This window comes from Colletes latitarsis, chromosome 6, assembly GCF_051014445.1.
Source record: "Colletes latitarsis isolate SP2378_abdomen chromosome 6, iyColLati1, whole genome shotgun sequence".
NCBI classification, from domain to species: domain Eukaryota; kingdom Metazoa; phylum Arthropoda; class Insecta; order Hymenoptera; family Colletidae; genus Colletes; species Colletes latitarsis.
The window spans coordinates 9,080,373-9,108,341 of NC_135139.1; the positions used below are offsets into that span (position 1 = coordinate 9,080,373).

General features: G+C 36.0%; 1 protein-coding gene across 8 annotated transcripts in view; it reads left to right on the plus strand.

Moving 5' to 3' along the window:
* Hr3 (nuclear hormone receptor 3 ROR-beta) overlaps positions 1-27,969 on the plus strand; it is a 315,339-nt gene that overhangs the window by 274,058 nt on the left and 13,312 nt on the right. For 6 of the 8 annotated variants that reach the window (XM_076767480.1, XM_076767472.1, XM_076767474.1 and 3 more), the window contains 4 exons: positions 1,299-1,526; positions 21,073-21,238; positions 23,978-24,204; positions 27,544-27,912. In XM_076767480.1, coding sequence (XP_076623595.1) covers positions 1,514-1,526; positions 21,073-21,238; positions 23,978-24,204; positions 27,544-27,912 — 775 coding nt within the window. In that variant the 5' untranslated portion in view covers positions 1,299-1,513. The remainder of the gene's footprint in view (positions 1-1,298; positions 1,527-21,072; positions 21,239-23,977; positions 24,205-27,543; positions 27,913-27,969) is intronic. The other 2 variants (XM_076767475.1, XM_076767477.1) reach the window with 2 other exon arrangements.

The following is a 27,969-nucleotide window of genomic DNA, read 5'->3' on the forward strand; positions in this document are numbered from 1 at the left end:
TATTGACCAAAAATGAATGTAATTGACCTCCCCAACCAAAAATAATTTTTTCAGAACGATTTGGAATTTATTAATTTAATTTTGTAATAACTTTTTAATGAAGCCTCAGTCAAGAAATTGATATTCTTGATTTTCGTCTTATTTTGCCCTCTAGAATCTCCCATTAAAATTTTTCCCAGAGATGGCCGAGCACCCTGTATAAAAGAAAATATTATATATACATTAAATAATATACATATATTATTTAATTGTATATATTCTTTACAAAAGAGACATACTTTTCTTTTCACATGTCATTAAATAGTGGTTACTCTGTCGCCAATTTTGAACAAAAATATATATTTTTCTTATATTTTTATAAGAAAAGTTTTATATTTTTTGGCGCGCCGTGAACTAAAAGGGGTTGAAAATCGCTGCAACACGCGGAAAATCAAAGTCTCTAGAAAATCCAGCGCATAAAAGACGTCTTTGAATCGGATCCGTATTTACTGGTACACAATTTGACTTTCCAGTAGAAACCGCGACAAATTTATCATTCTGTTATCACACCACATTACGGCGATACGAAATCTCTGGTGAAACTCTAGCGGATCGCTCACGATGCACTTAAACGCAGCCACGGTTGCATCGCAATAGAGCACGCCGTCTTGTATTGTCTTCCAATCAAAAGGTTATCCATAAATATATTATGTGGGAACGACCATTGGTGTGATGAACTTTGACGAGCCAGGAATAAGGTGACCGGTATATGAAACGCCAGACAATCCACCCTTGCTCCGCGAAACGACCAAACAGTCAACAAAATCGTCTTTACGGAAATTGACAACGGTCCAATCGACTAATATTTCGTGTCCGCCTAATGGTACGTGCATTTATCGAGTATCGATGTTAAGGCTTCATCCCCGAGTGTATCTCGTTGCTCTTATTTTCGTCAATCGTAAGTTAAATGTACATCGTTGGTTTCTAAGATTAAATTGAATATATAATTAATTGATAACGCGTGAAATACTTGAACCAAAATCGATGGTATCGCGTGTCTACAGCTGACACGTCGTGTTAGCATACAGGGAGGAGCGTCCATCTTTCGATGTATAAGATTGATAAAAATTGAAAACGTGCGAACATCAGCAGACGTGCAATTTTCAACGATTGCAGTCGCCATTGGTCGATTTTGTCGCTGGCACGAACCGAAAACACAGAGATTAACGATGCTGTCTGACACGACGATGCAACATAACAATTATCGTATCGGTTGCATCAATCTGCTAACGACGAACTTTCTTCTTTTCTGTTTTCAGCCCAGATCGAAATAATCCCGTGCAAGGTGTGCGGCGACAAGAGCAGCGGCGTCCATTATGGCGTGATCACCTGCGAGGGCTGCAAAGGCTTCTTCAGGCGGTCCCAGTCGTCGGTCGTCAACTATCAATGTCCGCGGAGCAAGAATTGTGTGGTCGACCGTGTAAACAGAAACCGGTGCCAGTACTGTCGGTTGCAAAAGTGCCTACGCCTCGGCATGTCCAGAGATGGTGAGTGCATATCGTTCATTCGAGCCTTCGTTTTCTTGTTCTACGCGACGAGGTCCTCAAGGTTGCGAGAACTTGCGTTAATTTGCGTCTAATAGGTAATCGTCGCGATTAAGAAACCGCGACGTAAGCGAATGATTCATCGATCGCGCAGAGCAGGCATGTCGAACAGATCTTGTCGTTTGGATCAAGTTTTGTATCACTTTAGAAATAATCTTTAATTATATAAGAATCAAAATAAAAATTTTCGAGTTCATCGATGATTTGGGTGGATGATGAGGGCAGGATTTAATTGTAAAAAAAAATTGAATTTCACAAGCACTGCAATAATAACCTTTTCTTTAGTATTTCGTTTCCCCTTTTAAAATTTTTGTTTCATAAAAATTGAATAATAAATAAATTTGAGTATTGCTTTTTTTATTATACTTTGCATTTATAATTTCGTGTTAAACTTTTGCAACTTTATAAGGCTATTTCGATATTTGACAAAATAGTTCACGGTGACATTTTGACTAGGTCATTCATAGGGGATGAAAAATATATTTTCCTCGAACTCGGTACAAAACCTTTAATCGTATAACTTTTAAAATTGAAGATGTTCATCTTGATTTTTTAGATTCTTTGTTGTTTTTAATTATCGTTAAATGCTGTTTATATAATTATGTACCCCCAAAAAATGTAGATAGTACATGTTGAACAAAATTTTACGTAATAGAAGAGTCAAGTGTCTGACGTGTCTGGTCTAGGGATTATGGATCTGACAATTTATTGCACGGCGAGTTTACACGACAAGGTGCATCGACAGTTATATCGACCTGTCGTACGATGTTTTTCTAACAGACGTAACGACCCATCGACATTTCTTATCGAGGGGTACGCTTGGCTGCAAGAAAAAAAAAGAATTTCCGCTTCGACGCTTATATTTCGAGACTGAAATCGTCAGATAATCTTTCAAACCAATCGCTGAACGGCCAAATACGTTTCAACGCGTATATCGTTTATCAAACATAAAGTACAGGTGCAATACTGCTGCCGCGCGAAATTATCGCAGCGTTCGACAAGTTGTGCAATTTCAGAATTTGGTTATCGTTCGTAGCATCACCCATACAATTCTGTAAAAAGTCATTTACATTGAAAATACATTTCTCTTTTGTTCTGTGAGTACAATTAATAATATTTTTTGAAGATGAGATTTGATAGATGGAACTGGGTTTGTTTATGACCTTCCATACGCAACAATTTTCCATTTGTTTTAATATTCGTAATTTACTAATTGCAATTTTCAATTTGAACTAGTTAAAATAATTAATTAATAAGGTAATTATATTGAAAGAAAATTGAGCCAAATAATTTGTATAATATAAATGTTCCCGAAAGGGATGTAAAACAAAGTCGAAATTTCCACGAAATTACAAACGTAACTTTGTTCTTTGAAATATGTGAGAAAAATATAATTACTTGTATGTTCAATTACAAACTTTTTTTGCAAAAGAAATATCAATTTTTTATTTTTTTAATAATACACGAAACGCTCTAAAGGAAAGTAATAATTGTTATTTACAGTCCATTTTACGAAAGTAATTAAAAAGTCACAGTCAGAACAAGACGAGAAGAATTTCTTTATTCATTCACAAATGTTGAACAATCATCCAAATTTCAATATTTCTATTTCTATTGTATTTATAATTCTTAGAGGTTAATTTCTGGAATCCTTGAAAACTAAAATTTTTGTTGCATCTTTTGTCCACCTCCTGATCTAAAATGAACGCAATACTTCTGCTTTTTCTTTTAAAAATATTGCTTATCACGTATGAAAAAATTTTGTTTTCTCCATCTTTGAGATCGATTAATTATAATACTTAGTGGCCACTGTGATTCACTTTCGACAAAATCAGCGATTTCTATAACTCGTAAAATGTTAGGTTTCTCAGAGAATTGAATGAAAATATTTAATCTATTTACTCTTTAAAAATCCTATTAATTTATATAAAGAAACGTACTTTATTTGATTGACTTGAATCTGCTGATGGACTCTTTTGTTCTGTGATAGAAGATTGAAGCTGGATACCAATTAGTAGGCACGTTTAAAGATTTGCTACATTTTTCCACCTTCTCTAAAAGTTCAATGGCAAGACCAGAACGAAATATAATAATTTTTTTAAAGCGATCCGTCTCTTTGTTCTCTAGAGTTGGTCAGAAGATTTAGATAAAAAGATGAGTAAAAAACGGACGATTATCGCTACGACCGTCACGCTAATAGACTCTACTGACATTGCAACAACTCACGAGTGTCGATATGAAAAAGAAATTCTTTGTTTCGAGCATTATCATGCGTTTTAATTACCTCTATCCAGAGATGGGCAAACTTCTTATCTAGATAAAAATTACAATTATAGAATTAAATACTTCATAACGAATAGATTGAAATTTCATTTTCCGACCAAATAAACGTCACAAATAAATTATTATACGTTTGATTTATTGGTTGCCTATTATTCCAATAAAATTTTGTTTTTAAAAAGAAAAATTATTTTTCTGGTTATTAATTATATCTTATATACGCCTTGAAATCCTTAAGTTTGAAATATTGTAAAGGCAGAAATTATTTGGATAGTAATTAAGCACTGTTTATTAGTCATTCATTCGCTGGTAGTGACTTTAAAAGTAATAAATCTTGCGGATGATCGGATTGCCAACCATAATACTGCCTGCTTTCGAAAAGCGTGGCCTCCGTGAGTGTTTTAAAAGTACTTCCTCGGCGGAATGAAAGGAAAGTTTCCCAGGCGCTGGATACTCGAACATAAACAAATTGTCATTCTTTCGAAATCGTACGGTATTGCAGATTCGGCTTGTGTACGTATATTCCTTACATAATAGGTTATTGTGAAACACAAATTTCATGGATTCCAATCGATTTCGAAAACTATCTAAAAGGATGAATTAGGAACTCTGATAGCCTCATTATTCGTAAATGTTGAATACATTTATATAACAATAAATTAATTTCTTTGGATCATAATACACAAGATAAAGCACCTAACATGCTCATCTGAATATCTTGTAAATTATGCAATTCATAATTCAGAGATTAGATTAGAATATTATAATAAATTTAAATACTGAATTTTTTTTTGGAAAACCTTTTGATTATAGTGAAATATTATAAGTTATCGTTCTTCTATAGTTTGCCTTTTTTTACCTTCCATTTTGTCTAAAAACGCTCAAAACGTGCATTAGAACTTAATCTGACACTTGATAAATAAGATGATATTAAAAAAAATTGGTTCGAATACTACAGGTGTACTTTTAGTGACTTCTTCGTAGATGTCAGTGATGACATTAATTTTCATTAATTTTTATAAGAATGTTACATTATACATAAAACTATCCATTATTTTGTATATTTCTGTAGACAATTACATGTTCATATATTAAAATTCATCTATGAAAAATACATGGTTACTCTTATCCTGCAAAGAAAAGACCAAGTTATCAATACAAGAAGTAAAATAGGTTGTAGTATACAAATAAAAAATTGTAGTTTCGGGAATTTAATAATTTCTGAGATATTAAGTTAGCCTATTTCTCATTTTGTATACATATTTAGGTTGGATTAGAATAGTATTAACAAAATAAAAATTTCATGTAAAAATCCATTTTCTGAGGAACACCTTATAGAATAATTTATCCAGGGATCGGGAAGTGAGATGTCACTATTAAAAGTTACCGTAAATGCAGTGTATCTGATAGTGTAACTTAATCATTTTTGGTCGCCGAAATTAAAAGGTAATGCAGCTTGAAAGGAAAATGGGTAAATTTTAAGTGGGACACTCTATAGAAACTGAGGCTCGATATCGCTATGCGTCATGAGCTATTCAACAGTCGATATATGTACGCTATTAACGACATATACGTATAGATAGAATTCAATTGCGGGGAACAAAAGTTTTTGCGAAAATCTCAGAAACTATTAAATACCCGAAGCTAAAATTTAGTAATTAGAATCTACAACCCTTGCTCCCTCTCTACCTCTAAATATGGTGCCAATCGGCCACCGGGGCTTCCCGGAAGTACATTTTTAGAACAGGCCGTACTAAGGGAACTCATTGAACATCTAATTAAAGCATGCTGATACAAGACATTAAAAAACACATTTGTCATAAAACAATGAAATATTTTTCGATAACATCTTAAAATACATACGAAGAAATACGCGACGTAGAACGTAAAAAATCTTGCGATTTACAACTTCGAGCATGGTGACCATTAGGCTTGGTAAGATCAATTTGAATATTTCTTATCGTTTTCCAAGACTTTTTCAATGACTTGCAACCGAAATTAGGAGGTTCTGTGACGTCGAAAATGACTTTTACGATACGTCACGTTGCGCGTCGCGCGGAACGGCGATCATTTCGCTCGCTTCGTTTCGATTGATCAATTTGGATGATTTACGATCGACGCATCGCGGCGACCACGTCACTCGTAAACATTCGATTCGCAGCGGCGGAACGCGCTCGTCCGTGGTTCAGGCGCAGCAAATCAGATACACGGGGATAGAGCGGCGGGCACGCGTGCCTCTCGGGGTGCACGACCCTTTATCGGAGGCTCTCCAGTTCTCCTCTCGACCCGAACCCCCGTCTGCGTCTCGACACCTCCGCACGACTCGCTCTGTCTCTCTCCACACGATGCAGTTAGACCTCTTACCACGTCGCTACACCTTATCGGACCCAACCACGGACTGTCTTAAACGCGTTAACGACATTCACGTGTAACCATTCCAGCTCGTTTCTCGAAATTTTAGGTTATACAGCTCCCAATTGTCTAAAATCAAAGTTATGGCCTCGCGCAAAAAATTTTTCTCGATTATATAAATATTATATAGATTCTCGAAATATTTTTTCGTGTTTCAACTAGCGGTTGCTCTCTTCAAACAAAATTTTAGTAAAGTTTGTTTAGTAAACAAAAAGCATCACATTTCATATTTTTGACATAACTTCTTAACATTTATGGATTTTTTGTTATGTAACAGTTTAGTCTTAGTTTTACTTGTAGAACACACTGCTGAAGTGTTTACAGAAAAATGCGGAGCACCCTGTATATATAATAAGATTTATTTATTCACACTCTGGAACCAACACCTTACGATGTTTATACGATAAATATTTTTGATTTTACAACGTAACGATAACAACATTAACAATTTGGGAAGACTTTTTCACTATGGAACTAAAATAATTATGTCTAAAGTTGAAATGTTGATGGAAATAAATTTGTATCATGAAACATAAATTTTAGCAAGGTTACAAAAATAAATAGTGAAACAAATTTTAGGTTATGTAGTTTACAATGATTTAAAATCAAAATTTTAGTCTTGCATAATATTGTATGGTTTTGATTTGGCAGTGAACGTGTTAATTCGTCTCAATGATGTTCTATTAAGTTGAAATCTGAAATTGAAAATTACGGAATCTTTTAGAAATTAGCTCTTCATACTTAAAATGGAACAAACTATAAACAACAAATAGTTTGTTTACCAATTTAAGTAACATTTTGGTTTACATATTATTTACCTTTCTGTTTCTATGTTGAAAAGAAGATAATTAATATTATACGGTGTCCCTCAAAATTTAGTACTATTATTATTACATTTGTTTATATCTAGTGTGCAGAGCTGAAAAGATGACGACTGGGAGGAATGCGTGTACGATTGGCCCTAGTGGGTTAGTCACGCCTCTGTGTTGCCCCGATAGTCGTCTTTTCAGCTCGATTCATTAGATCGAGTATATAGCTAAAAGCCAGGATATAGCAGAATCATAAATTAAATTGTTTTCATATGATCAATACAATGTAACGTTGAATTCGATTCTCAAGAAATAAAGAAAAGATCTGTAGGTTATATAATAACTTTTCTTCCACTTCTTTTTAATTTATTCAATTCTTTCTCTTTTTTATGGTCTTCTTTTTCGATTGTTATTATCTTTTTCACAACTCTTTCCTCGTGAGTTGGAGAAATAGATAGCTACATTTCGTTTACATTGGCCTTTCATATACAGTACTGCCTTACGTTTTGTATGGATTTGTCAAATTTCATTGAAATCTGTAAGGGCCACATTTGGAACTTCCCTAGTAGTGAAACAGACCGACAGCGTTTTGGATTAGAAGCAAACGAGCTGAGAAAATACATTGGGTTTTTAGGGATGTTGGAAGTAGAGAGAGGGTGATAGGATAGGTCGAGGTTTAGTAGGACATGGAGGTTAGGATAACACAGAGTTCGTAACTCGCGAATGACACATGTGGTCAAGAATAACGCAGCGTTTATGACTGAGAAGTCACGCGTATAAAGGATGGGGTGCCTGAAACAGAATAATTTACTTCTAATTAAATTAATCTTGTTCGATTCAAAGGGACAAATATTATGGTATACAAACAATTTTTCAAGATTTCAAAGTCATCGATATTTTTTTCTTTTTAAGGTACTACATATTTTTTATCACTGTGGCGTAATTGTGGAGGTCAAGAACAATCCAATAATTTATGATAATATGACCTTCAAGCGATCTTAAGTACAAAGAATTCGGTATTCGAGCACCTTAAATATCTCCATTGTTTTTGACGATAAGAAAATATTATTTGATCGAATGAAGCAAATATTACTATGAGCAATTTTTTTCAAGGTCATCAATGTTTTTCAAAACAGAGATAAATAGAATAATGTATGAAAACATGACGACTTTGAACGACTTTGAACGACTTTGAGTATGAAAAACAGTAAAGGTCATTTGAAGGTTCTTGTTGCGATGCATCACTTCGTAGATCCTCGTCACGTGAAATTAAATTATTATTTGTTAAATATATATTGAAACGATTTTCTAAAAGACTGTATTTATTAAATAGTTTTACATTTTTTAATTTAAACACTTTTTACGTTGTTTACTAAAGCAATGCACAATATAAATCTGAAACAATTTTATAGAATTAAATGAGACATCCCTTGGGATTTGTTTAGTACATTTTCAATCATTTTTTTATTATAGCATAGTTGCAATTATTTTGCTAAAATCTTTGAAAACTTTGAGTGAAATGTTATAAAAATATGAGGAAAGAGTGTCGGAAAAGTATGAGAACGAAGTTATCGCTTTATATCTGGTTTATTCAAACAGGATGTTTGGTGTGCTGGAGTAAACAGATATAAATATTTGAATTACGGTTACTGCTTTATTTTTTTATACAAATTGTATCTGCTTGCACTACATGATTCGATCTTTTTCTTAATGTTTAATATGTATCTTACAAAATAATACATTGCCAATTAGAAACAAATCAGAACATCTTTAATTTTTTAAATTATGATGTCTGTGTCAGATTGTATTGTTTACATTATAAATTTTATTAAAAAGGATGGAGGTAATGAAAGCTAAGCTTGCAAAAATTATTGCAAATATGAAGTTGTATAATCAAAAAGTAAAAGTGTATTTGAGATAGAATAATGTTACAATCTTGCAAAATAATTATAAAAGAAATTTGCAAAAAAGTGATGTGAGCTAGCATACTATTAACATATCTAAGAGTGTGTAAAATAAACAATATTCATCGATATAAATATTGAATAATAGCCACTACACAAGTTGTCAATTACATAAAAAGAAATGTTTAAGAAATCATTAGAATAATGTTACAATCTTGCAAAATAATTACAAATGAAATTTGCAAAAAAAGTGATGTTAGCTAACATACTATTAACATATCTAAGAGTGTGTAAAATAAACAATATTCATCGATATAAATATTGAATAATAGCCACTACACAAGTAGTCAATTACACAAAAAGAAATGTTTAAGAAATCATTCAATTTCCAAAATAAAATACACGAACATATATTAAAGGCTGTCCTCGTGAAATAATATCGAAATAAATCGTAATTCGCAAATGACAAACTCAACGAATATGTTGGACGACACGCGAAGTCGACGAACAATTTATTTAATTTGTGCAGAGATTTCTTTGCAGCGCGGATTCGCTTATCGCATCATAACTTGAATAGTCTATACAGATAGGGAATATCGTTTAAGACGAGACACAGTCGGAAGAAATCCATTTGTCAAAATTGGAAAGAATTTATTCAACGAGTCTACGTTAGAGATCAGACTGTTAAACACAGCTCGTTACCTCTTCTTTTGTGTCGTGCAACCGATTCGATTTGAATAACTTTCGTCGAAGTATTTCATTCGTACTCTTCGTAGTTGCAAGAAGAAACGTCATTGGAGTGTCTGTCCTACGTTCAGAGACGTCTACGTACGTAGAATCGAGCTTTCTGGAGTCTCTGTTCCGTTCGTACGTTCTTGCGAGCGCTCGTAAACTTTTTTAATGAACACTCGCCCGGTTTCCAGGTTTCTGCCGTCAGATAAAAAGCCACGTTTGATAAGCAGCAGCCGAAAAGCAGGACGTTGCGGTCGGGCCTGAATGGAAACTGCGATTGTTTACGATACGCGAAAACGAATTTCGTGGACGGGCACGGCCGTGCATTTCGCTAATTTAACGGCCAAGAATATCGAATCTCTTTCGTTGAATTGGGTCACACTACCAAGGAAAGTTCGACTAAGTAATTCCGAGTAGTTCGTGTAACAGAAATTGCAACGTTCGATGATAAGAACAGAACGTCGGGTAGGAAATAGAATCGTTCGATCAACTCTCCAAGCTTTCGAAATACTCTAATCGCGCAAGTTCCTCGATGATCCGCTTTATTTGGTATCAAAAAATTGCTGTTCAAAAACAGAATTTGGATATAATAAATATCCAAAGGATTTTTAATTTGAATTTTAGCAGTTCCATGTATGTAAATTAGAGTTTCTACGATTTGCAAAATAAAGAAATTGGGAATGTTTATTTTAATACTGTACGATTGCTTTTATTCACTGCGAAGTCACTATTTTCTTTGATCGGAGTAGAGCGTGTCGCAATGGTAACGCAATCCGACTTCTTTCTGGGATCATTGACACTGAATCATTTCACGAGTGCGTGAGAAACGAACGATATCGGCTATCGATTCATCCACAACGCCCGCTTTGATCTCGACGGAAAGGGTAGTTACGTTCAATTTTTCAATAGAATTTGTATTTAGGTGAAAGGAGAGGTTTTGTAGAGCCTTTATAAAATAAACACGATTCGAAATCCCTTTTACGGATTTTAAAAGCACGTGTCTCCAAATCTTTTTTTGTCGTTCCATTTGGAATCTGTTAGTTAGAGTGGTCAGTTATACTGTTATTTACAGATTACAGAAAAGAAAAAACTTTTGTGTACGATATTTTTTCATCATACCTCATGTTGAAAAGTTTTTAATCAAATAAACATTTTTTTCGTTTCGCTAGCACCATAAAATCTCTACAAATTGATTTGATGTTATAAAAAATATTCGTACTTGTTTAACTTATGCTAAGTATAACATAATTATAATTAAATTATAATTAAAGAGAGTGTTTAGACTGCCTTAGACGCCGGGATATTGAATGGTCGGTCGAGTACTTATGAGAAAGCGTAGCCCTCTGCAGGCGAGTGTTGGAAGTATCGCCAAACTTTCAATAGCTCTCTCTTCCCGAGTTTTAGTTTCCTTAAAGCTTCTATAAGTGATTTATTCATCACAGTTTCAGTAGATTTGTTTGTATTCGTTAAATTTGAAATTTTTCAATATGATTTTCCTTCGTTATGCTTAACCTAATAATTAATTTCCTTTCGGCTATGGACGCTTCGCTGTCTTTACGACTCATTTTACAATATTAAATGTTAATGTAATATCACGTACTAATGTCGAGCATACTGTGAACTTTGAAACTGTTGTGGACATTGCAAATTTGTAAATATCATGATTTTAAATGAACAGAACCGGTATAAGTACGAATACTTTTGTTTAGATTTGTTTAGATTTTCAGTTACATGATAACAAATTGTGAGTTTCTAATAAATATCATTTAAAACCGTAGTCGTTGCATTATACAGGGTGTTTCGCATTTTTCCGTACACGCTTCATAGTGTATTCTACAAGTAAAAATAAGACTAAACTATTATTGTACATAACAAAAAATTCGATGAATCAGAAATTTGATGTTTTTTTATTTACTAAACAAACAAATTTACTAAAATTTTGTTTAAAGAGAGCAACTGCTAATCGAGGCACGAAAAAATATTTTTATCGTAGAATTATATGGATAACTTAAACATTTCTTTATCAGAGTTTAATTTCTATCATTTACCTTGGATGCTAAAGTATTCTTTCTTCGATGATGACTTCTTGTCATAAAATTTTGAACTATTGTTCAAGTTTATGTTCAGTAACTTGCAAAGAAACTCACGATATCGAATGCTTACAAAAGATTGATTTTATTTTATTATAAATTTTTTTTCTTATTTTAATATTCTGAATCTGAACCGAGTTTCACAGTTCATACATTTGTTATAACTTCTTAACAAAGCATTTATGGACTTTTTGTTATATAACATTTTAATCTTAGTTTTACTCGTAGAACACACTGCTGAAGTGTGTAAGGAAAAATGGGGAACAGCCTGTACATTCCTATTGATAAATTTTTCAGAATATACACGGTTAAAAAATATTACTTATCTAAATTTAACAATTGCAAAGGTACGCATCGCCTGCAAGATCATTAGCGACAGGTTCCCTGCGGTTGTTTTTTAGATCATTCTGCTTTTGACTATACAATTACATTTCTCTCAGACAGTTGAAACTATTCTCGACGCGATCCTCCGAGGACAAGTTTCTATAATCCATTCTTCTTTCTATAATTCACCGAAGTTTACGAATCGAAAGTTCGTATTCGTTGATCGTGAATGAAATTCACTCGACTCGATCCTGAAACAATCGACTGTTTTTTTAGATCATTCTACTTTTGATTATACAATTACGTTTCTCTCAGACAGTTGAAGCTGTTCTCGACGCGATCCTCCGAGGACAAGTTTCTATAATCCATTCTTCTTTCTATAATTCACCGAAGTTTACGAATCGAAAGTTCGTATTCGTTGATCATGAATAAAATTCACTCGACTAGATCTTGAAACAACCGACTGTTTTTTTAGATCATTCTGCTTTTGACTATACAATTACATTTCTCTCAGACAGTTGAAGCTATTCTCGACGCGATCCTCCGAAGACAAGAATGTTTCTATAGTCCATTCTTCTTTCTATAACTCGCCGAAGTTTACGAATCGAAAGTTCGTATTCGTTGATCGTGAATAAAATTCACTCGACTAGATCTTGAAACAACCGACTGTTTTTTTAGATCATTCTGCTTTTGACTATACAATTACATTTCTCTCAGACAGTTGAAGCTATTCTCGACGCGATCCTCCGAAGACAAGAATGTTTCTATAGTCCATTCTTCTTTCTATAACTCGCCGAAGTTTACGAATCGAAAGTTCGTATTCGTTGATCATGAATAAAATTTACTCGACTAGATCTTGAAACAACCGACTGTTTTTATAGATCATTCTACTTTTGATTATACAATTACGTTTCTCTCAGACAGTTGAAGCTGTTCTCGACGCGATCCTCCGAAGACAAGTTTCTATAATCCATTCTTCTTTCTATAATTCACCGAAGTTTACGAATCGAAAGTTCGTATTCGTTGATCGTGAATAAAATTCACTTCGACTCGGTCCTGAAACAACCGGGAACGACCCGGCAGCCCTTGGTCCCCCCCGATCGGAGTCGAGCTCTCCGATCCGAAAGTCAACATTCCCACGCAGCTGGCCACCCCCGCGCAAATATAAAAATACTCTCTAAAAATCCGAGTGTCTCAACAGCTCGCGGAGGAAGCTTGCTCCGTGAGGTCATTGACGCCCGGGTTTCGTTCGATCCCGACGTCGACGAGGAGGCAGGGCCCCGCCGGCGGCGTCGGTGTCCCCGAATTCCTCGAAAACCGATCGCCCCGAAAAGAATCGTGCATAGTCGCCGCCCGGCGAGCGGATCTTCCCCGTGGCGATCCGTTGCCTCGATAAACGTGTTACTTCTCACGACCTGGCGTCCGGCAGTATGTATTTGCGCCCGTTGATAAGGAGCCAGTCGGTCGTCTCGGCGCTTCTCGCTCGCACACGGTTCGCCAGAAAGTGCATCGTGTGCTACCGGTGGTGGCGCGCGCATACTCTTCCTGTTGTCGTCTCGCTCGCGCTCCGTTTCCCTCCCATTATGTCATCCCTCTCTCTCCGTCGGTTCTTCAAGATCCTCTGCTCTCTCCGTCGCGCGTACGTCACTCTGGGTCGATCACCCTCCGCTTCTACCTCTTCGTCCGGCCGGGGCTTCTCTCTCTTCCTCCCGTTTCCCTCCGCGCGATCCTGATAGCGGTTCAGCTGGCAGCTGACGTCGCGCGTGTCTCTCCCTTTTTCCCGCCACTCCTTTGCTCATCGTTCTCTCCGTCTATCTCTATCTCGCGACGCTCGACACACACCCCCCTCGCAACGGGACCGCGGACCGGGACTCCTTGTCGAATTACGCTCGCGGTATTTAAGTTGACGTTTAGTATTTTTAACTATTTATCGAAGTGAATTCGTAACGAATTTAAGTACCATGAACTTTGGTAACGGGAATATATTTATTGGGCCATTATGTTAGATATTATCCGTGTGACTAATTGCGAGATCTCTGATTACACGGATTCACTATTGTTTGTAAATCGTATTCGTACTTTGTGGAATATTCTTATTGTATGTGTATGTATGTTATATCCATGTTAGATGTTAATGTTACTTGTTACAAAATAAACACGTGTCAAAGCCAAAACCATATTGTGAATATTATATAAAATATATGTTTCATACGATATATGAATCTATATAGGGTGTTCAGTCACTCCTGGGAAGAATTTTAATGGGAGGTTCTAGAGGCCAAAATAAGACGAAAATCAAGAATATCAAATTCTTCATTGAGGTTTCGTTAAAAAGTTATTAAATATTTAAATTAAAAAATTTCACATCATTTTGAAAAAATTATTTTTGGTTGCGGGGGTCAATTACAATAATTTTTGGTGAATATACATACCCTCAAATTCCTACGCAGTTTCGAGAAAAAAATTGCTAAATGCAGAAATTTTCCGGCGAAATTAAAAAATTTCAAATCATTCTAAAAAAATTATTTTTAGCCAGGGGGGTTAAATACAATCATTTTTGGTGAATAGACATACCTTCGAAATCCTAACCATTTTCGAGAAAAAAATTTCTTACCGAAAATATAATTTCAGGCCAGAAATGCTTCCTTGAAATTGCATGCAAATCTTTAAAACATCATAACTTCTGAACGGATTGGACGATTCTAATGTTCAAAAAGGCAAACGACGCGCATTTTAGTGGAGAATATGTAGCAATTATAAAAATATTTGAAAAGTTGTTCCTTGGCCCCGTAAAGTTAGAAAAACCCCATAAAAGTGGTTGAATTTTCAAACAGCCATAACTCCTATAATAGTGAATATATTTCAATGAAACTTTTGGGGGAACTAGAGTTCATGGATACCTACAAAAAAGTATTAGACAACTTTTCTGTCGGACGTCAAACAAAATTACTAAAAATCAAAAACGAACTTTTAAGAAAAATCGCCAGGGCGTAGCTGCCTAAATTTTTTGGCGAAAGAAAAAAATTTCGAATCATTTTAAAAAAATTATTTTCGGTTGCAGGGATCAATTACAATCATTTTTGGTGAATATACATACCCCCGAAATCCTATGCATTTTCAAGAAAAAAATTCATTACCGAAAATATAATGTCTGACCATAACTGTCTGTAACCCTAAAAATTGAAAAATTTCAAATCATTTTGAAAAAATTATTTTCGTTTGCGGGGGTCAATTTCAATCACTTTTGGTAAGTACACATACCCCTAAAATCCTACGTACTTTTGAGAAAAAAATTCTTTACCGAAAATATACTGTGTGAAAATGTTTCTATAACTTTTTAACGAAGCCTCAATCAACAAATTAGTATTCTTCATTTTCGTCTTATTTTGGCCTCTAGAATCTCCCATTAAAACTTTTCTCAGGGGTGGCCGAACACCCTGTATATTACTCTTTTAAAAATCTTAATGTTAATTGATATTTTGTGTGACGAAAAAATATTAAAAATCAAAGTGACTAGGAAGCTTTCGTTGACATTAACTCAACATTCGTTGAAAAATTGATTTGCTGGTCTGCAACGGGAACGATATCACGAAATTGCATCGAATCGCGTCCACGTTGCGACGAGAGGACATTTCTTTGAAGGAGCCCTTTTGTTTTATCCCTTGCAATTTTCAACAATTTTCTCAGTATGCTTTGGGCCGTTGTCATGTTGGAAGACAAACACCCTATTTTTTCTATGGTGAAAACAAATTATCCTTTAACAACTCTATCTATTTAATTATAATCAATTTTCTTCCGATAATAGATAAATTTTTCGCGTGGTTATTACTAAAGCAGCGCCATATCATAATAGAGCCACCGCCATGTTTGAACTACTACCAAATGTTACTCCAGTTTGTGCTATGTTATCGTCGTTATTAATTACCAAGCAGTCCGAAAAAATAGTCTTTCGATTATAATAGTAGTCAAATATATAATTTTGTTAGAAAACATTGATTTGCCCGAGAAGAAAACGCTGTGTTTCGAAGGTTCTAGGGTAAACGTCGGGATGTTTCTCACGGTTCTCTTTAGTAAAAGGCATCCTTGCATTCCTCACTTCGTGGCTAAATTCTTTTAGAAGAAAGTCTCCACTCTTTAGCAGTACGACGTCGGGAACCACCTATCCTCCTGTACTCTTACCTTTTGTAAACAGTGTCATGGAACACTCGATAACTATGTGATTGCAAGTCGCTAGCCTACTTTAATCATGAGGATCCATCGTTTATGTCGAGGAACTACTCAGGTCCTTGACCCAGTCATAAACCTTTCGAAATGCAACGTTTTCGTCTTCGAGAAACTCTATGAAAATTTAAAGTAAAGGATTTACAAAATTTAAATACAAGCATCTCAAGGATAAAAATATTTGAGGACATATAATATTTCCTTTTGATGACCTTTCTTTACTTTTTGAGAAATTTGAGAATTGGGAAAATGAAAATAATTAGAGCTATGCCCAAAATAGTTTTATGATACATTGACGCTAAAAAGTTGTATCGAAAAGACTAATGGAATTGTTGAATTGAGATTTAAATCCAGATTTTTTAATTCTCTAGATCGTCGATAGATTCTTCTTTCTTAAGCCGATTCTAAAACTGATCTTTGAAAAATGGCTGTCGTCTATATAGTAATTTGATCGAGAGTCGAATGATTCAAGATGAAACTATGCAAAGGTTGTTTCTACAGTGTTATCCAATAGGATTACTGGACCGGGATTTGAAAAGGAATCCATGAACGACCCGAATAACTCAAGGATCTACGAATAGCTTGTAGATCCTTAAGCTATTCGGGTCGTTCATGGATTCCTTTTCTCTAAGCCCGAGTCTTATATTTCAGGAAAGGATTATCGTCTACATGTGAATTTAGAGTTCAATGACCTATAAGGTCAATTGGAACATCAGTATTGAAACTGGTAGGTTGAAAAATGAAGTTTTTATTGAATACTTTCTTGTGTTAGAGACGAACTTATTTTAAACATAATTTTAGTAGAAATTATTCAATAAAATAAATTTGTAAGTAGTAAATTGTAGTTCCATGCACTTTGCATTTCGTTTTGAGATGATTTGGAAACGACTAATTTTGGATTTGTACTGTTCAATAACTAATCAATTTTTAAGTAAATTAAAAATAAACCCAAAGAAAATAGTAAAGGATTACAATTGTTAATTGAAGTACACTTGTGTCGATGTTCAATTGCAATTTATATTTTCGTAATAACTGTTTCTTACGCCTAAAATTAAAAATATGTAGAACCATAGATTAAAAAATCTTTCTCTATGAAGTTACTTTGGAAACACTGTGGAATGTTCAAAAACCATAAATAATTCAAGAAAGTATTAATCGAGATTGCTGTTCTTGGTTACTGGAACCTTCAGAAATAGATACGGTACTGCCTCTCTTCTTGCAATCAAATTGGGACCGTCGGATTTCATGTGGAGAGATTGGGCAAGACTTTGTTCTCCGGAATAGGTCGAATGAGTTTTTAATTACACAGCTGCCGGCCATTCGAGTCGACGGTTGCTCGAACTGAAGAAACGTAAATGGCAGGGGAGATTCTGGCGCAAGCACAATGCAACCTCGATTATTGCAGAAAATCAGGGCTGAAAATTTCTGCAATAACCAAGGTAACGAGAAGTAGCCTCGCACGGTGTATCCCCGCTACTTATGGTTCGTGCATAGTGTCACCAACCTTACTTGTTGCTCAACCACTATTCCCTCCAATGTCGACACAATGCAATAATCGAGGTTCTATTGTATACCTAACACAAATTAATGCGAGAACCAAGGTATTATTGTATTGCATGTTAAGAAATGTGTGAAAGCATACGTAAGAATAAAGAGTCTACAGTCTTCCGAGACATGTATGTATCTAACAAGAAATGTTCAAAATGGCCACCCTTGGTACAAATATAACATAAGCAGATTGTAAGAAATAGAGCTTCTACAAGAAATGTTAGTCCAACAAAGATAATTTGATCTCCTGGACGCGAGGAATGTTTCCTCAAAGGTTGGCCATATCTTTCAATTATATCTTCTGTATCTTGATACAACGTAGTTAATAATTCGAAAATTTCGTTCCACGTAGTTAAATTACAAAATTTCCGTGATTCTAAATTTTACGTATAATAATAATGGTGGTAATTGATATGATGTAGCTAATTCAAACACAGCGCCAACCTGCTTGATGAAATTACGTAACTTACACCTGCCATCTTCAAAAGAAGCAGGTAGCAACTTAATTAAAAATTTTAATGAAAATTGCGGAGCGTCATGAGTGTCAGTACTTTGTGGACATCGTTAAATTTGAAAAAGTGGAAATATGAGTATAAAAGAGGCTTTCAGGATCTTGGAAGGAATAGATATAGGAAGATCTAGTCAAATTATGAGAATAATCGTAGACAACACTCACCACAGTAGACTCTTTGAATGTGTTCCCTTTTCTATAGATTTCTTATAGATGATCCAATTGGCAACTGAAGTTGACGTTCACAACTCGTGCTGAATGTTTCTTCAAACAGGAGTTCGACGAGATGGATTTTGGATTATGGAATTAAGTTCAACCCTTTATAAAATATTAACAGTGGTTTATTTGAGTACACGTTGTGAGATTGTACCAAAAAGTTTGTTTTAGCTTTCGAATTAGTTCTATTTATACCATTTCTCTTAGGAAGATTCGTAAAAAGAATTGGAGAAGGGCTAGTACAAAGTTTCTTAGCGATTAAAAGTGTTAGTTGAAAATGTCGATGCCTATGACTAAGGATGATAGACTAAATCAATGGGTGTCCAACAAATACGTATGCAAACAAACGTACGAAAAAACAAATCTTTGCAGAGCTCTCAGTAGGTCATTAGCGTTAACAAGAGACAGAGACCTTTCTAAAGCAAAGCAGCAGACGGTTATTTGCCTTCGAAGCGTCCTGAAAGTACGTTGACGGTAATAAATTACAGTTTCTCGGATATTGGCCGACGTTTGGAAGCAAAATTGGTCAAAGTTGAAGGGAGGTAGATCTTCCTGGAAATCCCGTTTGTCCCTTTTCTTCAGAAAGTGCGAATGAGATAGAAATGTACAACACATTGTTATCTCACGGCAGATTTAAAAAGATATGCATACCGTAATGATTCTTAAAATGAACACCGGATGTGATTCGTAAATTGAACATTTCTATCTCTCCCAACTTGGGGGCATCTTCCTTGAATGTTCTCTCTGCTCTACGAAAGATGAACATACCAACATCAATATTCATTTTAAAAATCATTACTGGACGCCAGTTCTAAGAAACTGGCGGGGGATAGCAACCGACCAAACTACCTAGACCTAACCCAGACGTAATTCGTAAATTGAACATTTTTATCCCTCTCAACTTGGGGGGGATCCTCCTTGAATCCCCGAATGTTCTCTCTGCTCTACGAAAGATGAACATGCCAACATTAATATTCATTTCAAAAATCATTACTGGACGCCAGTTCTAAGAAACTGAAGGGGAATAGCCAAGTTCCAAAATGTCGAAATAATTGATCGTCAGAATCACTGAGCTCTGATTATTAAATTCAGATCGGAACTATTCCGATCGCGAGGAGTCGAAGTTCTTGGGGTGTGGGGAGTGGGGGAGAGATTTTTTGGAACAATCAGAAGTTTCGTCGAGGGAGGCGCGTCGCGTCTGAACTCGCGAGTGAACTTGAGAAACTGGAGAACACGTCGGGGAAAAAGGAAGACGAACGATTCAGGTTCTAGCGGTTGTTGAACGCTCCTCGCGTGACGTAGTGTATTGCGCGCGCGTGTGTTCGCGGCGCAGTGACGTAATCGGGGATGGGTGGGTGCATCCGAGCGGTGGCGATAACGACGACGAGGCCCGAGATGCAAAGAACTTCCGCGTTCTTCGAATCAGAACATTTCTTTGGCGCGTCGACGAGCCACTTAAAACGAGAGACGAGGACGCTCGTGCTTCGATCTTCATTAGACTCGCTCCTCCCGAAGTTTATCAGATCGATACTCGTTCCCCTCGCGTCGTTTGACCCGGATACAACCATCGGTTCATTCGACGATGCATATGGCGATCTTTGTCTACACGGAAACATTGCAATAGTCCACCGGGTGGAAAAAGGGGAATGTCAATTTTAAAGAAATTTCTGTTTTGGGATAAGAGTAATTTGATTTTTACGATATAAAGCCATAAAATGCTCTGCCTGTTCAAATATCTTTTTTTCAAATTTAATAAATGTGGGGCAATGTTATAGAATATTAATAGCACCTTCGATCGGAAACTTATTTCCAAGACTTTTACTGATCTGAAATTTTTTTCCATTTTTATTTTCCTATTGTCTTCGAAGATAAATGAATCGATTTTAATTATATACAATAACATTTTAAAATCCTAAAATACGGCAGTTTTTCGTAAAATTGTATCTTTCTGCCAGGAGTTGTACCGTGCGTCCGCGAGAAGTTGGCTAGGGGACACTTTTGTCACGCGACACATCGTCGTCTCGGCCAATAGCGTCTGTGGGCTCGCCAAACACTAGAGTGGAGAACCAATCAGACCCGCATTCCTTTCGCTAGCCAACTTCTCGTGTATGCGCAGTACCAAACCGTATAACTCGAGACTAGGAGTCAGTGAACATGTAGGTAGATAATATTTCGCGAAGGAATCCACGCCGTTGACCACGGTTAATTAATCGGATACCTCGGTAATTGCAGATTAGCGAAATTTCGATTGCAGATAATTAATTAGGGGCAAGGGGCGAGCGTCTAATTGAGCAGAAGACACTCGACGACTATTATCAAATGAATGTTTCGTCGCAACGTGATTACTCGAACGCGATTAGATTAGAGAAATTTCGACGACACGTGCATCGAAACGACGATAATTGGCGAGCGTTTCATTGAACGATGCGATTTATTTTGCAGCCGTTAAATTCGGACGCATGTCGAAGAAGCAGAGGGAGAAGGTCGAGGATGAAGTTAGGTTCCACAGGGCACAAATGAGAGCGGCCTCTGAGACGGCGCCCGATAGCAGTGTATTTGAACATCAGACCCCGAGCAGTTCGGATCAACACCACCCCTACAACGGCGGGTAAGTGATTGAAACCACCCTCGTTCGTCCCGACATTCGCCATCTTTTAACGTTAACACGTTCGACTGTGTCTTTTTGCGACTCTTGACGCGATGCTTCATTCGTTGCCGCACGTTCTATCCCATGGATGAAGAAAATTCTGATCTAGAAACTTTCCAGCAATAAAAGACAAGAGTTTATACGTTACGTATAAAATAAATATTAAAATTTGTAATTTAGATTAGAATTTTCAAATGTTTCAAGTCACAACTTTATAGATAATTTGATGTGCCATCTATTGCAACTACTTCTTAACGTTTCCCGATAAGAAGTTTTCTTATAGTGTCTAATATGAACAAGAATTAGAATGCACTATGACAAATGGAAATAGGTTCTATACTATTCACACTTTCTTTCGGTCCATAAGTAATTATTTTTAAAACATTTTATATGAGATTACTTTTACTGTATTTAAAAATAATTACATATTCAGTGTTTTGTATATTTTCTAAAGGTGTCTCACGCATAGAGCCTAGGCGTTGTTGAATGAGTACAGTAATTGAGGCTGGCAACTATTCTAGTGGGTGGAAACAATTAGGCATACGTAATCAACAACATCGATTAGACACATGTTTAACTGTTCGATCGCATAAACGTCACGTATACCTAAATATACGTTAATATTATTGGTTATCTATTATTAGAATATAATTTTGCACATCTCTGCTTTTACCGTAGGAAGAAAAGATATTTTATCGGTGAATTGACCCTTTTTTTAATTTTTATTTTCTTCGTATATGTTCAACCCTTATTAGTATATACGTTTAATTTCTCTTATAATTGACTAATACTGATAAAGGTAATCATAGAAAAGCTTCGTTTACAGAACCTGTATTTATACCTCAACCCTACAGTTTATTTTTATAACTTAACTCTTTATGCACAGGGGTTGAAGAGAGGGGGTGAAAAGAAATAAAAACATGAAACACATTTATTTATATTCTCCAGTAGAACCCACATTTGTGTTGATTTAAGATCCTTTTTTAAAGGTTTATATTTTTAGAATTTGAACAAAAGACCAGACTAATTATGTCTACCACCGTAAAAATGTAGTATTCTTGCAAGGTGTTGCAAACGTAATGTGCAAATCATTGTAGCAAATGGCCACCGCTGTGTCTGAGTGAACATTCCTCCTGGTGTAATCATTATGCTGGAAAGAATTAAAAAGGACAAAAACAAACAGGTTGTAAATATGTATAGAGCAAGAAGAATTTGAAATAAATTAAATTACGTGAACATTAAGGTATAAAAGAGGTAGCATAATCAAAGAAAACAAAATTGTCAGTAATGGAAATAAAATTATTCTATTTGCTTATTAAGTACTGACAATTATAGGGTAAAAAATGTTTATAAATATATGTTTTCCAAACGAATCTCATTTTTGGCTGAATTTATATACAACACATTAGCAGATCTCGCATTTCTATTTTTTATATTCATTATTATACTAATTAATGCGTTTTTGAACAATTTTTGAGAATGTACCAACTGTGGGGGATGTCAGAAACAAAAAAATGTCTGAACTGGGGATACTGTCAGTGCTTTAAAAGTATTGTGTATCTGCTTTAGAGATGAAATCGAATAGGAGAACCCTTAATTATTTTGAAAAATGTAATACAATTTGTGACGTCACATTACAACAGAAAGTATATAAAAGTACACATATACCCTATAATTTTGCAATATTAATGAGGAACCAAAATTTAAATAATTCTTTAGGTATTGAGATTGCTTGTTAGTTATAGTAAGAAATACTTAAATCTATTTCTAATTCAATATTGTGGTTGAAAATATCTAATTTTGAATAAATTTTGTGAAAGTACTAATACTATAAAAACAAATTCAAAAGGAAAAATCACTACATACAAAATACAATGGAACAAAAATTTCCATACAATTTTAAAATAATTATTTCTACCATTGTGTTATGGTCTACTTTCAAAACTAATCTAGAATTAGCGTGTGTTTATTTTTTTCCTCGATAATTAACGCAAAAAACTGCGTATAAGGCGAAATAATAAACAATTGAAGGCAATTCAGCAAGGAGAAAAAGATAAATTCTTTTCGGTTGTGGGAGAAATCTAGAACGAAGATTTATTCGTCGACGTTGCGAACATAAAAGTTTCATATTCTTATTCGCCACAAGTCATAAATAATAATTTTCACAGTTAAATATTACGCTGCGCTTTATATTCCTTTCCGTGAAAATGAACGGCAAACTAGTTTGAAATAGACTGACTGCTGTAAATTTTATTAGTCTTGTAAAGAACGTGTGCACGTATGTACTAGATTTATCATTTTTAATATTTCTTTTCTGAGGTATTGAGCGACCATCAATAACTTACATATTAATGTCCTTTAAAAAACTGATAAATTTCATTTCTGATTTGTGTTTTCCTCTGCTACGATGAAAATCATTGCATTCAAATATAATATGTTTCATAGTGAAGTCTACGTTACTAAATATTTTTAATATTCGTTGTTTTCCATATCAGTGCAATGTTCATTGATACAACATAAAATAAGCGATAAATTCAACTGTTTTATATTTTTATAATTGCACTTCCCTCGTACGTGCCGACAAATGCAATTTTCCACAGAATTTTCGAAATAATAATTGAGAACATAAAAACTGCGCTCGGAGAATCAAACTCGTTATCGATTGCGTACTTCTAACCTCGTTTCGGTTTCTTCGCTTAGGTACACATATGGCGGTAGTGAATACGCTTCTCCCGGTCCCGGAACTGGCGGATCGGGTTATTACAATCATCAGGCGATGACGAACTACGAGCTTAGCGCCGATTACGTCGACAGCACGACGACCTATGACCCGCGACCGACGCAGACGCAGGTCGCGGACACTGTCGCCCCTGATACGCCCTCCGCTGTCACCGCGACTGGGGTACTTCCCAGCGTGGTCACCACCGGTGAGTACACCCATCGAAGAACCTTTTTCATTAATAAAAGAAATATGAAAAATAGTAACCAAGCACCGGGGTGGCTTTCGGGTCCCTTCTCCTCCTATCTCTCCGGTGAAAGAACACGTTAATTTCATTTTATTTCGGGGTAAAATCGACTCACGTCTATTACTATATCACGAGAGATTGAAACGTCCAATGGTACGATATAGAAAAATAAATATATCAGTATTATCGTGTCAGAAACACAGAGAATTTAAAGGGTCAGAGGGTAGGAAAATTGATATGTGTTTTAGAATCGTTAGATTACCGGACGTTTAGATTTCTCGTACCATTGACGATTTAATTTTCGTGTACCACCTGCTTTGTGTTAACCCGTTCTCTCGACGAGAATTCTTTTCTGCTTTGTCAGTCTCCACGAGCGTAGAGAAACGAATATTCTCTTGTCGTTCGTAATTTCACCCGTTTCTCAGAACACAGACAATATACTAACAATTACCAAGTAGCGACGGAAATGCGACAGTGAGGATGGTAATCGTAACAATGAAGATTCAATTAGTCATTTCATAGTTTATACATTTTGACTGAATATTCTTCTTGGATATTGCGAAAAGAAATATTTTTAGAGGTACGGTGATGCGTGACATTGTGTTTTTTTATCTCAGTAAATATTTACAAAATTTTGTTCGCGTTTAAGGTGTGCTCAAGCTGTCACAAAACATAAAAAAACTTGCCACGTATATTTTCAATTTCGATCGAATGGAATATGAAATTACACGGTTGCCAGGGCGAAACTGAAGCTGTGCCAACTCGAGGAGTTTATAGTTCCATTAAAGTTTATTGTTAGCGAAGGAGCGGTAACAAGATGTCAATCGATGAACAACCAGCGCCAAGTAGTACTGGTCCCTTTCAGTGCCACGCGGCTGATACAATTACTGTGTTTATCACTGCCAGTTGACTGCACGGTGCATTCGGTGAATGATATTGATACTGTAGCCTGAAGTAACATTAACAGTCATAAAGATACGATTGAATTGCCGTTTGAGGAGCGAGCTGATGTTGTGACAAACGTCTCTTTAAGTGAAGAATATTACGTAAATATCTCAATACGCTACCATCCTTATTGGAACATACTCCCGTTACATTGTTTAAAAAATCGCGAATTAAGATGTATTAACTCGGCAAAAATCAAATTGTGGATAATCGTTGGGTCCATTCGAACCAGTCTCCGTTGATTCGCGATACGCGTAACATCCGAAGAATGAACTTCGATTCGTACGAAGTTGAGTTCCTCTATCGCCAACGATGATCACTCAGGCTCATTAACCTATTACATCATCGACACAAGACAGTCCTCTAATTTTCCATAACTCCCTCATATCGACTATTGCTTCATCGCCCGCTAAGTGTCTACCACTAGGGATGGGATCAAGCTCAATATGGCGGTTCTGATACTCGAGTTTCACTCTATTTGCATACTAATCGTAAGAAGTAATATTTTACATTCTGCATAATTTTATTTTAATGTTTGCACTTGTAAATTAGTTTAAATCTTTCCGTCTAATCCGTTCCCAAATATCAGATAAAAATCCATTCGGAAACGAGTCAAGAGATAGGAATAGAAAGACGAGATTGCTCGGCTAGCTTTCTCCAGTACGTGAATTTTAGTACTTTTCGTGCATTGGAGAACTGGAAAACAAATAATTTAAACAATAAACAATAGTTGGTTTGGATAATCGCTATGAATATGGTAAAACAAGTGGTCACTGTTGCTAACCACTTGGATGGATATTTTCTAGACGCTCATCCATGCTGCAGAGAGTTGAGGACATTTTTAGATAATGCAACACTTATAGCAAAATACCGTAAACGCGAATAACAGAAACGATTTATTAATTTACAAGCCTCGTATCGCTTTAACTGATAAACATTAAATGCGTGGAATTAAACTTTCTTCTACATATGTATTGGTACCTAGTTATTTAATGTGATGCTATAGAATGTTTCAGAAATCGTTAATAAAAATATTTGTAATTTCTCGATACCTTTTATATTCTTGCTCATATCATCTTAGTCTTCAACTTCTCAAACATGTCTTTAGTATACTGTTGGTTTCGTGCTAAATTGTGATGGTCAGAGTCACGTTTGACTTTTGCAGAAGAACTCTTAAAGAGAAAACGAAATATGATGCTACGACTGCTTTAAAAATTGTTAATAAAAATATTTCTAATGTCAGTAAGCGTTCATCCCTCGATACCTTTTATATTCTTGCTTATTTTATCTCAGTCTTCAACTTCTGAATTATTTCGTGCTAAATTACAATGATCAGAATCAAGTTCGACTTTTCTAAATGAACTATAAGATATTATGAAAGAAATGTTCTGTTCAATGAAGGAATTATATTGTATTTGGCAAAAGCAACACCCTGCATAACATTTACACGTGAAATCGAGATCTCTAATGTACAGTTCGAAGCTAGTCACAAGTTGCTTGGTCCCATTCAACTTCTGAAGTATTTCTTGCTAAACTATGATGATCAGATTCGAATTTAACTTTTGTAAAAGAACTGTAAAACATTATGAAATAAATGTTCTGTTCAATGAACGAGCCATGTTGTATTTGACAAAGGCAACAGCCTGTGTATCATTTGCACGTGAAATCGAGATCTCTAATGTAAAGTTCGAAGCTAGTCACAAGTTGCTTGGTCCCATTCAACTTCTGAAGTATTTCTTGCTAAACTATGATGATCAGGGTCGAATTTGATTTTTGTAAAAGAACTGTAAAACATTATGAAATAAATGTTCTGTTCAACGAACGAGCCATGTTGTATTTGACAAAGGCAACAGCCTGTGTATCATTTGCACGTGAAATCGAGATCTCTAATGTAAAGTTCGAAGCTAGTCACAAGTTGCTTGGTCCCATTCAACTTCTGAAGTATTTCTTGCTAAACTATGATGACCAGAGTCGAATGTGACTTTTGTAAAAGAACTGTAAAACATTATGAAAGAAATGTTCTGTTCAATGAACGAGCCATGTTGTATTTGACAAAGGCAACAGCCTGTGTATCATTTGCACGTAAAATCGAGGTCTCTAATGTACAGTTCGAAGCTAGATGTTGCTTGATCCCATCCCTATAAATCGCGAGAATCCCCAACGAAGACCCAACGTCCTCGAACAGAGTCCCATCGAATCGATCTTCCGTGCGAACAGAACCCAGCCCCGTTTTCGACCAGAACTCGAAGTCGCCCCGCGTGGAGACGCGGAGAGCGCGAAGATAGGCGAGAGAAAACTAACAAAAACGAAAAGAAACGAACGGACCCGAGTGAACTCTGACTTTTCGCGTACCAGGAAAGTCGCTGTCTGCATCGACGACCGGAAGCAGTACGGGGGGTAGTGGTGGAGGTAGTAGCGGAGGCGGTGGTGGCGGTGGTAACGGTGGTGGATCCGGTGGTGGTGGCTCGGGTGGTGGAGGTAGCGGTTCTGGCACCGCCGGTGGTGCGGCCGCCACCGGCGGCGGGGGCGGCGGTGCCGGTTCTCTGAGCGGGGGTGGAATCGTTGCTGTGAAGCAAGAGACCACCGTCGAACTTGCCAGCCTGGGCCACGGCTCGTACACGATGGTCGACTCGACGACCTTTCTGAGCAGTCAGCAACAGAGGGTCAGCAATCCATCCGAGGACGACGAAGTGCCGAGTCTGCCCAGTATGTCCCATGCGAGATGTGAGGTTACGTTTGTGTCCCTTTGCATGGGCATGCAGCGCGCTTTTTTTCACTCTA